The 12041-nt window shown below is 38.2% G+C and overlaps 1 protein-coding gene across 14 annotated transcripts in view; it reads right to left on the bottom strand.

The window, feature by feature from the left end:
• Positions 1-232: 232 nt before the first annotated feature.
• Positions 233-12041, bottom strand: part of LOC103316922 (nuclear envelope phosphatase-regulatory subunit 1 homolog) — a 101611-nt gene continuing 89802 nt past the window's right edge. For 10 of the 14 annotated variants that reach the window (XR_004345264.1, XR_004345263.1, XR_004345260.1 and 7 more), the window contains one exon: positions 233-455. Coding sequence is in view for 8 of the 14 variants with exons in the window: in XM_031928021.1 (XP_031783881.1) it covers positions 298-455 (158 nt within the window). In the remaining 6 variants the exon portion in view is untranslated. The remainder of the gene's footprint in view (positions 456-12041) is intronic. The other 4 variants (XR_004345262.1, XR_004345261.1, XR_004345265.1 and 1 more) reach the window with 1 other exon arrangement.

The raw sequence follows: 12041 nt of genomic DNA, 5'->3' as shown, positions 1-12041 counted from the left end.
CTATCATTGACTATTATTATGGAAGTCTGTGAGTGATGCAAAGAGATGCAGGGGCCTGTACGACAGCTGTGTGGAACGATGTAGAAGATAGACCTCTGGTAAAGTTTAAGATAGTAAGAGGAAGGGTTTGACTAAAATAATTATGTAATACAGAAATATATATATATATACATATATATATATATATATATATATATATATATATATATATATATATATATATGTGTGTGTGTGCGTTTATGTATGTGTTTATTTTATAAAACTTAAATGTTATATGACAAAATTTATTGATTCTGATTAGCTTTCATGTAAATGAGGTGGTCGAGTTGGCTTTAAAATAAGTTTTCCTGTATCATCACAACTCATGTTAAAATCTCCAAGGACGTTTCGAACTCTTTGCGTTATAATACTCGGTGCTATAACTCGACGGTGAATTCCCACCATAAATAGTATTACTGAAAAAAAAAATAAAAACGTAATTATTTATAAAAATGTCTTAGCATTTCAAAAATTATGCAGATATTTTTCTAGTACTAACAGTCATATTTACGACTACTTCGATGGTGATTGCATTAAAGAACTCAAATATTATAGAAATACGTATAAAAATTAAATGTTCATTTGTAGCACATTTCAATTATTATTATATTATGATATATTTTTTACGTATTACTTTACTGATAATGATAGTCTTGAAACGTGATACATTATAGGTGTCAAAGAAGGATGCCCACATTACATTAATTTGTGCCCACAAATCATTACTTCTGATACCTACACTGACAGAGCACAAAAATGTATCTAAGAAACATTGTCTCTAAGGAACGGACCAAGTCAAATGATTAGAGGATATAGTTTTCATCCCTTTTATCACTTAATAAATTTAATTTTCGATAGAGGGAATAGTCTTTGAAGAGAATAATTCAGGGCCCACAACCAATCTGGTTGTTTAACAAAATTAACCGATTGACACCCCTTCATTCCCTACGGTTTTTCTATTCTTAAACAGGGTCATTAGTCTGTTTAGTAAATAATACGCATGTACACACACACACACACGACGGATGCCGATACCCCGTATGTGGCGCGTTTCATAGGTAGTGGATAGGGAAATGCTCATCCGCGCGTCGAGGTCTCCTCAACCGGCCGAAGGGGAGAGCAGAAATGAAATATGCTCCGCGGACCAAACAGGCTAGGAAAATAAACCCCAAAGATAAATCAAACATGGATAGTGAGTTGATAACATTACTACCCCAAGCGGGTCAAGTCACGGAGCCCAGTCCCGCTCGCGTGTAAGCCCTGGTGGTCGGCGCTGGCCCCATGGAGTTTTAGGGGGGGGGGGGGGCTAAACTCACTTAGAAGCCGCAGAGGTTTGTCACCTGACCCCTGCTGCATGTAGAGACGCAAGTGATATGGAAATGGAGGTTGATGCAGACAGGGATAAGAGAGCTGCTTGCATAACGCAAAGGAATGAGCACTTGGATCACCTTGGCAGCAGAATCGATAAACTGATGGACTATGTCAGGTACAGGCACAATGTGCACAAACAAGTTGAAGATCTTGCCCAAATGATAAAAGCAAGCTATAATAATCTCTGCATGGTAGATGATAACTTACAGCAATGCTAACGCCTGGGAACTCAGGGGAGGGAAACCAGGAAACCCAGACAACTCCATCAACTTAGATCTCGGAAGGCGGGTACAACAAAGGAAGCCTCAACTACTCCGCAGGATAAAAATGGAGGAAATAAAGGAGAGGATAATCAACCCAAAAAGGCAGCGTATGGCATGAAGTCATCACAAGGAAGTCAAAGAAAAAGGAGGAAAAGGCAAGCAAAGAGGATAGAAGTGTCCCTGGCGTTACGAACCAGAATAGGACCAACAAGGATGGACCGAAGAGGGCAAGACCTCCCAGACTGGAAGCTTTAATTATCAAGGCTGCATTTAATCCAATTGTTTAATGTGTGGGCTATGCCTTGAGCTTCCCCACACGGCCCCCATGGGGCGCCGGGCCGCGATACTCTCGGCCATCGCGATCAATGAATGCACGTTAACATTCGATGACCTACTGATGCCTGGTGACATTAAGTGGGAAGTCAACTGGCCGCTCGGATGGGCGGCGGGATCCCATCCAATCCCTCATGACTCTGCAGGTCAATACCCGAGTTGTACACTGCAACTAACACATCGAAAGATAAACTCTCTGCCCAGCATGCGGGCTAACCACCGCCACCACGAGTCCTTTATCCTGTCGGGATAGGATTAGCTATCTTGCGGCTCCCCAGCCCCGTGGTACTGATTTTATCCTCCCCAGTAGAGTTCACAAACGTTTCCACCGGAGTGTACTAAGCAAGCTACCACGTTTTAAACGTCCCACTCGTTTTTGGCATTGGTCAACCATACATTACGCCGGAGCGTTCCCAGGGCTAGAGTCCCAAGCAGCTAGTTAGAGCCCGACTAGCTTACAAGTATGATCAAGTGGGTATACTAGTTTTGATCTTCACCACCCTCAAGATGGTCCGTCGATCACTCGACTAGTTCCAGCTCGGAACATTACTGATCCTTCCCCCTTCCTCTCGTGCGGGGTATACCGCGGCTACCGAAATCTCAGGGTTCATCCAACAGCCCTGGCAGAAATGCCACCCGCCCTGAAAACGGTAAGGAGAGAGAACGGTTCGGGATAATAGAGACACGTAGTTTATCAGACAGAACTGTATATACTTAATAAATTCTTACAACTTATAATCGGCTTGTACAAATTACTGAGATAACCCGTGAACAAAGGCAACTTTGACAAGCAAATACCCGTACACAAGGCTCGAGAAGCAACCAGATCACACACACTAGCTCGCACTTCTCGACTCTCACTCACTCACACAATTACGTCGCACGCGAATTCCGCAAACGCCGAAGGACTTATCCTACAATTGTCCGACCACCTCACGCCTAGTGCGTCCAGGTGTCGGCACCAAGTATTAACCTACGTTTTCACACAATAACTTTACACTTCTATCATAATCGTAAAAATCCTTAATTCTACACTTCGCATATTACTCGAGAAGATAACCCTTATAGATAAGATAATCCTTTATTCGACGGAATACAATACATGAAGATAAAGAGATACAGCGATCCGAAGGTAATTAACGCGTGCGCGTTATCTTTCGTTCGCGAAACCGAACGTAGAACTGCCGTTCACCCGCGAGACGGATACGACCGAAGAAAACGGAAAACGATTCACTGACCTTAAATCCTTCTAGCTGGAATACCGGGTGAGGTTGAAGTTGAGGCACGTCCATCCAGGAGCAGTCGGGGCAGGCGAGTACCGGCTCGAGCGCTCACGGCTCGCGGCCGCCACTCTGCTCTCCCTAGCCGCCGTACCGTACGCGCGCAGATAGTCCCGCGGACACGATGTCGAAGTAAATAGCCGCGAAATTAGAATTCTCGTAGCACACAGACAGCCTTTCACCCGCAGACAACCAAGATAACTCTTGACTGCGGAACCAGTAGTGACTCCCAATGCCCCGTCGTCAGGGCCCTTGACTCGGGCGGCATCTGTCACTACAAAAGCGAGACGCTGTAGTTTTTGTTCCTGGCGTTCGTACCGAATTTTGCCGTGTTACAACGCACAAGAGAAGTGAAAATCTCGGACTTCCAAGAAGCAGTTAAAGCAGTACTATGGAAAGGCGCGACAATAAAAGCACTCCAGCAAGAAGAAACCATTGAAGTAAGAGATCTGGACTGCTTACCATAAAAGAGAAGGTAATAGAAGCACTACAAAAGGAAATTGACGAAGAGAACATCATAGAAGACTACGATAAGATCTCTGCGAAAGACGTACGGTGACACGCAGATTAAAGTGATACGGGTACCAGCTCAGATAGCGGCTAAGATTACTAAGCAGCCGAAGATCAGAATAGGATGGGTCAATTGTAGGATCCGGGTGGCTAACCACAAAAACGTGCCGCTTAGGTGTTATAAATGTCTAAATTTTGGCAATATCGGCAGAAACTGCACAGTAACTGAAGACAGAAGTAAGCTTTGCGTTAAATGTCGAAAAGATAGGCATAAAGCGGAGGAGTGTAAGAACTAACCCAACTGTGTACCCTGCAAAGGAGGCACAGGTGGGAAGAGTGACCACGAAGCTGGTAGCTACGCATGCCCAGTTTACCAAGCTGCAGTAGAAGCCATTGACAGAAGATGAAAATGAAAATAGTGCAGTTAAATATAAACCACTGCGTGACTGCACAGGACCTACTAAGCCAGCATGTCTGTAAGACAGAGATCGACAAAGCAATCGTCTGTGAACAATACAGAGACCTAGAAGAACCATCGTGGGATGTGGACAGTGCTAGTAAAGCCGCGAGATAGACATGCAAAGACGCTGCTTTCCAGGAAAAAATGACAAGACGTAATGAAGGATTCGTGCGCGCTAAGGTCGCAGGCGTACACATTTAGAGCTGCTATGCTTCTCCTAACGCGCTAATAAAACAACTGTTGGGCCGGCTAGTACAGGATGCTGTAGGAAGAAAACCAGTACTGATAGCAGGTGATTTTAACGCCTAGGCAGTAGAGTGGAGCAGCCAAAGGACGGACGTAAGAAGACGAGCGCTATTGGAAGCATTCGCCCTCCTAGACTTGGTCTCAGTTAACCAGGGATGCTCTTAAACATTCCAAGAGAAGACGCAGGATCCATGATAGATCTCACGTATGTTAGCATCTACTTGATTGGTTTAGTTAGATCGTGGACGATGAGCGATCATTACACAAATAGTGCCCACCAAGCGATAATAATGGAGATCGGAATATCAAAACCGAGATCTCGAATTGTAAAGCCAAGCATGTAATAGGAAATACTCAGCCAGTTGGGTCAAGATACACAAGGCACTACGGAAAAAAAGAGGTACCCGCATATATAAGAAGGATTATGTTTGAATACCTGAAGACAGAACCCTATTGTATGACACAGAGAACGGCACAAAAACCTATGAGGTAACCAGAGGCGTCCTACAAGGGACAGTGCTCGGCCCATTACTGTGGAACATCATGTACGATGTAGTACTTAGGCTAGAGCTACCCGAAGAGGCAACGGTTGTAGGATTTGCAGATGACATTGCAAAAGTGGTAGTATCGGAGCCAAAGGAAAAGGTAATGGAAATCGCTAATGAGGCAGTAGGTATTGTTACGTCTTGAGATGTACTGCAATATTGCCATAAGTCAGCAAACATGAAATTGCTGAGTGCGTACGTTAAGAAGATCAGCAAGGTTACAAATACACTCGAAAGCAAGGTACGAGTCAGTCGAAATTTGGTACTCAAACTGAACTTTGCTATGATGCTCTGGGCTGTCAACAGAGCTACCAGTATTTAAGCCGCAAAATCGATATAATAGTATACAATAAACTATAATAAAAATACAATCAAGGAGTTATTATTTAATAAACGAAGGCTATCCTTATATCTAGAAGGAAGAAAATTGAGTCAATAACACTGACAGTGAACGGATACGAAATAGACTCTCAGCCGACCATTAAGTACCTGGGAATCACCATGGACGCCAGACTAACGTTTAAGCAGCATCTCGAGAGAGTGAGCAATAAGGCAGCAAAAGTCGGTGCTGTACTACCGCGACTAATGTAGGTGGACCAACGGAGGGTCAAAGGTTACACCTAGCTAGTGTAATTACATCAATTTTGTTATACGGTGCCCCAATATGGGCGTACGCCATTATGGTAAAGTCCTACGTACGAAAGTTGTCAACAGTTTATAGGAGAAGTGCATTGCTGGTCGCTTCTGCCTACCTTACAGTATCAAAAGATGCAGTGTGCGTTATCTCAGGTATGCCGCTTATTGACCTGCTAGTAACAAAACAAAAGAATATATACGAAGTAAGGCAGCGTGGTGACAAATACTTAAAATGAAGTTTGGAAATTCGCGAAGGCACAAACCCTAGCTGAGTGGCAAAGACGATGGATACATTATTGCAGTATCGGAGGCAGACTAAACATTCGCAAGGCTGCGCGGGTTAAAATTATATACATACATTTCTGTTGTTTATCATTGACGTCTACGCATGCGCAAAAATAGAAATAAATAGCGTGAAAAACTGGTTCCAGTTCTCATTTTTCTCTGACCTCTAGAAGCAGTAACATCGTTAAATCCCATTATTTTGATTATTAAAATTTTTTGGAATATACTGTAATAGATATTCACTCTAATTTATTGCAGTATTAGGAGCAGACTAAGCGTTCATAAAACAGCGCAGGTTGAGTTTATATATTAACTTTTCTCTTGTCTATCAATGCTGTTTGCGCGTGCGCGAGCATATTTGCAAAAAGCATGAAAAATTTGTTTCACGGCTCTTTCTGTTTTCACACTTGGAAGCGGTAAGATCGATCAATCATAGCAATACAATCAGTAAAATTTTCTAGAATTATATTTATTATAATTTACTTGAATTATGACAGTATCGGGAGAAGACTGAACGTTCGGAACGTTGAAAGGGTTAAACTTATATACATACTTTCCTGTTGTTTATCAATGACGTCCACGCATCCGCGAAAATATGTATAAAAAGCGTGAAAAATGGGTTCCAGTTCTCATTTTTCTCTGACCTCTAGAAGCAGTAACATCGTTAAATCCCATTATTTTGATTATTAAAATTATTTGGAATATACTTCAATAGATATTCATTCTAATTTATTGCAGTATCAGGACGTCTACGCATGTGCAAAAATATTTATGGATAGCATGAAAAATTCGTTCCAGTGCTCATTTTGCTCTGACCACTGGAAGCAGTAACATCGTTAAATCCCATTATTATGATTTGTAACGGGGTGTGAATTCAAAATGCCTAAATACCCATTTGAAAAAAGTCTTTCCAGTAGCGAAGCCTCAATCTCTAAAGAGTGACTTTCCGTCCGTGCGCAGGACCTGATGTTCATAAGAAGTGACCTTATATTACACAACATACTAGTTCAAAACAAATTTTTATAGTCAAATTCACTATGTATATTAAATATACTATATTCTACATGATCACCATGTATATGCATCTTTTTAGACATATTTTGTAGAACAATAAAGGTAGAAACTGACATTTCTTCACTATACCCATACTAAATTCTGGAAAAACTAAACTTTTCACACTTGCTTCTATGAAATACTTGTACAATGACTATATATGTTCAATATACTATATTCTAAGCCATCATTGAGCATATGTATATCTATAAATACGTATATTTGATACTTTATCCCTCTGTATAACCTTAAATCTTAAGGAAATATGAATTGTTTTCACTCTAATTATAATAAACATTTGCACTGTAACTGTATATTATCATACTCATCACCATGTATATATATATATATATATATATATATATACACACATACTTTTACTAATTTTTATACGAAGTGACTTTATATTACACTTCATACTTTTTTAAACGAACTTTTTGCGCTCTAATTCACTACATATACTGAATATACTATATTCTATACAACGCCGAGACTAAATTTTTAAAATAACTTTATATATCACTTCATACTTTTTCGAACAAACTCACAATATACAGGGGAACAAACTCACAATATACAGCCCTCAAACTCACAATATACAGGGTGTTTCATTTTAATCCGACCACGACAAAACACCATGGAAAAACTAATTTTAACGAAAAATGACCTTAACAAAAGTTGAAGGGGGTAAAGGGGGCCATCGAATGACACAAACACCTATGACCTTGAACTCGATTTTCAAGGTTATTTGAGGGTAATTGTGATTTTTTTAAATAGGAACCTCTATTTTAGACCTTGGAATCGGATAGAGCGGAAAAAATTACGGCGCAAAGGATATTTTAAGTTTGCTTTGGTGACCTTGAGAAGGTCAATTCAAGGTCAAATAACAAAAAATCTGCTAAACAGCTGTTTGTCTGGTTTTATTTTACAGATATCGAAAGATGACCTTGACAAAAGGGGCCATCTAATGACACCAACATCTTTGACCTTGAATTCGATTTTCAAGGTCATTTGAAGGTCATTGTATTTTTATAACTGGAACCACTATTTTTGACCTTGGAATACGGAGCAGCGGGAAAAATTACGTCGGAAATGACATTTCATTTTTGCCTTAGTGACCTTGAGAAGGTCAAATAAGAAGTATCAGCCTAAGATTGTTTTCCTTTCAATGTTTTCGTAGAATTATCATTTTGTTATTGTAATAAACATTAAGAGAATAATTGACTTACAATGTAATTATGCTTTGCTGACTTCAAAGCCATTTTGTAAGGTCAAAAATGCAATATCAAATGTTATGTGGAGTCCATATTTATATCCTAACTTTAGTGTTGCCCAGGAATAACGACGTGGACGTAATAGGATTGTGTTCCCTTTGGGGTGCTTGATTAGAGTGAGTCTCCTTGCCTCTCACTTTTATTATGTACAGATTTGAATGTAGGTGCCCAAAGACACCACCATTTTTTTGGATTCTATTCAGTTCTTGGGATGTTTTCGTAAGCGAATTTTTATCCTATCTTTAGCGTTACTCAGGAACGACGTGGACACAATTGGCTACTAATTTTCCTCATCGAATTTGGCCTGAATTTATTGTTGAAATAAATAATTTATTTTGTAAAGATGATTTTTCATGTTGAATTTTCCCGCGACTCATTGTTGAAATAGACAATTTTTCTAATAAGAGATCTCTTTACATATGAATTTATCCTCTACTCATTGTTACTTACACTTAGTATTCAATAGTTTACTAGTTATTGAATAGTTATTGATTAGCCAAACTAATCAAATATCATTTGTTTAACATTTTCTCTTTTTCATTCATTGACCTTTATTTTTTCTATTAAAATTTATTACTCATCAAAAGCTATCTAATTTGTTCAGTTTGGTAAAAACAAAATTTTTTATTGAACTTGTTATAAATTTTTAACAATGGCTGATTATCCAGCAGCTGAAAGGGTTGATATTTTATTGATTCTTGGTGAATCTAGACGTAATTACAAGCACATACAAGCTGCAGCCTTGTATCGAATTCGATATCCCGATAGAAGACATCCAAGTCATACAACCATTCGTGAGATTTACCGTAGAGCTCAACAAGGGCAACTAGCACGGGTTAGAGAACGTCGTAATTACAACGAAGATGATCTTCGTGTAATGGTCGTTTTAGCAATGGTTCATTTGAATCCCCACGTTAGTACCCGTGAAATTCAAAGGCAAAGTGGTATACCTATGGCTACTGCTTGGAGAATACTGAGAAGTCAACGTTATCATCCATATCATATTACTTTGACTCAGGATCTCACACCTGCTTATATGAGGTTAAGGCTACAGTTTTGCCAATGGGCACGACAAATGATGGCTAATGATCGTCACTTTTTTCAATACGTAATGTTTTCTGATTAAGCAAAATTCAAAAGCAATGGAGAGCTTAACCGACACAACTGTCATTATTGGTCGAATGTTAATCCGCATTGGTACAGGCAGATAGATAACCAAAATCGTTGGAGTCTTGATGTTTGGTGTGGAATTGTTAACGGATACCTTGTAGGCCCATACTTTTTCGATGAAAATGTAAATGGCCATAATTTTTTACAGTTCCTGAGAGAACGTCTTCCAGTACTTCTTGAAGAAGTAGATTTATACACAAGAGCAAGAATCTGGATTCAATTAGATGGAGCTCCTGCGCACTATGCTCGAATAGTTAGACAATATCTTAATCAAAATTACCGTGACAGGTGGATCGGACGCACTGGACATGGAGATTTGGGTGTTCGATGGCCACCGAGATCTCCAGATATGACATCACCCGATTTCTATTTGTGGGGGTATTTGAAAGATGTTGTTTATGAACATGAAACTACAACAAGGGAAGATATGATCCACAGAATTCAAAACGCTTGTGAAAACATCCCATGAGCTGTATTACTCAGAACAGTAGAACATTTTCAGCAGCGAATTGAATTGTGTATCCAACAAAATGGTGGTGTCTTTGAGCACCTACGTTGAATTTTGAGCAAAAGTGAGAGGCAAGGGGACTCACTCTAATAAAGCACCCCGAAAAGTGAGAGGCAAGGGGACTCACTCTAATCAAGCACCCCGAAAAGTGAGAGGCAAGGGGACTCACTCTAATCAAGCACCCCGAAAAGTGAGAGGCAAGGGGACTCACTCTAATCAAGCACCCCAAAGGGAACACAATCCTATTACGTCCACGTCGTTGTTCCTGGGTAACGCTAAAGTAAGGATATAAATATGGACTTCACATAACATTTGATATTGTATTTTTGCACTTTTGACCTTACAAAATAGCTTTAAAGTCAGCAAAGCATAATCACATTTTAAGTCAATTATTCTCTTAATGTTTATTACAATAACAAAATGATAATTCTAAGAAAAAATTGAAAGGAAAACAATCTTAGGCTGATACTTATTTGACCTTGAATTGACCTTCTGAAGGTCACTAAGGCAAACTTGAAATGTCATTTCCGACGTAATTTTTCCCGCTGCTCCGTATTCCGAGGTCAAAAATAGGGGTTCCCGTTAAAAAAATACAATGACCTTCAAATGACCTTGAAAATCGAATTCAAGGTCAAAGATGTTGGTGTCGTTAGATGGCCCCTTTTGCTCCCTTCAACTTTTGTCAAGGTCATCTTTCGACATCAGTAAAATAAAACCAGACAAACAGCTGTTTAGCAGATTTTTTGTTATTTGACCTTGAATTGACCTTCTAAAGGTCACCAAAGCAAACTTAAAATATCCTTTGCGACGTAATTTTTTCCGCTCTATCCGATTCCAAGGTCTAAAATAGAGGTTCCTATTTAAAAAAATCACAATTACCCTCAAATGACCTTGAAAATCGAGTTCAAGGTCATAGGTGTTTGTGTCATTCGATGGCCCCCTTTACCCCCTTCAACTTTTGTTAAGGTCATTTTTCGTTAAAATTAGTTTTTCCATGGTTTTTTATCGTGGTCGGATTAAAATGAAACACCCTGTGTATATATATATATATATATATATAGATACATATTTATATGTAACTATCCTTTTGAGGATTTATTTCGGCACCCGTTCAGTATTTTAAGGATTATATCGTCTTAGAATCGATCATCAAAAGACGAAAGTACACTTCCTGTCTTTTGAGGGTTTTCTAGAGTCTATTTATTCAGAGTCGAAGTTGATTCAGCACAACTCTGAATAAAGAGACTAAAAATCCTCAACCATATAATGTATGTATATATGTATAAAGACAAATTCCGATTATCGACCAAGTTAATAACAGTAGTCGATACCAATATAATACCGTTGAATCGCCAACGACAACATATATAATAACTAAGTATTCGTTGTATATGTTAAGCTGGTGAACCCTTGCATATACATACAACATTATTCTTACGTATCTAATATGTGAATAATAATTATTTACGTATGACATATTTATACACGTCATTATTCATGAACAATTACTTATAAGTGTATAAAAAATTTGCACAATAATACATAATAATATTTAAATATAGTGTTTTATACTTTCAATAAAGTGATCATTTTTTTATATTTACTTATAAGTTATAACTATAGTTAATATTTTTATGCGTTATTATTATGAAAAATTCTAAGTTTTTTTGAACAACTTTAAAATATTTACTTCAAAGAAAGTTTATTGAAAGTATAACATCATTCAGAAAAACAATATAATAAACTAAGTATCTTTTAGTATAAATTTAAATATTTTCTACGAGCTATAAATATAGGAATAATTATTTATATTTATTGTTTAAGGCTACCTGATAATACTTAATTATTACTTCTCCTTTAATTATTCATTATTTATAGAGCTATACCTGATATTCCTTTACTTTATTTATTTGAAAATAATATTTAATAAATTAATTTGTATTATATTGTATGAACATTATTTATTCAGTACATAAATTAAATTTATATACGTTTATTAGAAAGTAGTTGCTCTCATTTACTTATATCAAATATTATAAATCTATTATATAATATTATCAAACTTTGA

Source organism: Nasonia vitripennis, assembly GCF_009193385.2.
Source record: "Nasonia vitripennis strain AsymCx chromosome 3 unlocalized genomic scaffold, Nvit_psr_1.1 chr3_random0014, whole genome shotgun sequence".
In the NCBI taxonomy this organism is placed as follows: Eukaryota; Metazoa; Arthropoda; class Insecta; order Hymenoptera; family Pteromalidae; genus Nasonia; species Nasonia vitripennis.
This window is presented reverse-complemented; position numbering and strand designations above follow the sequence as displayed.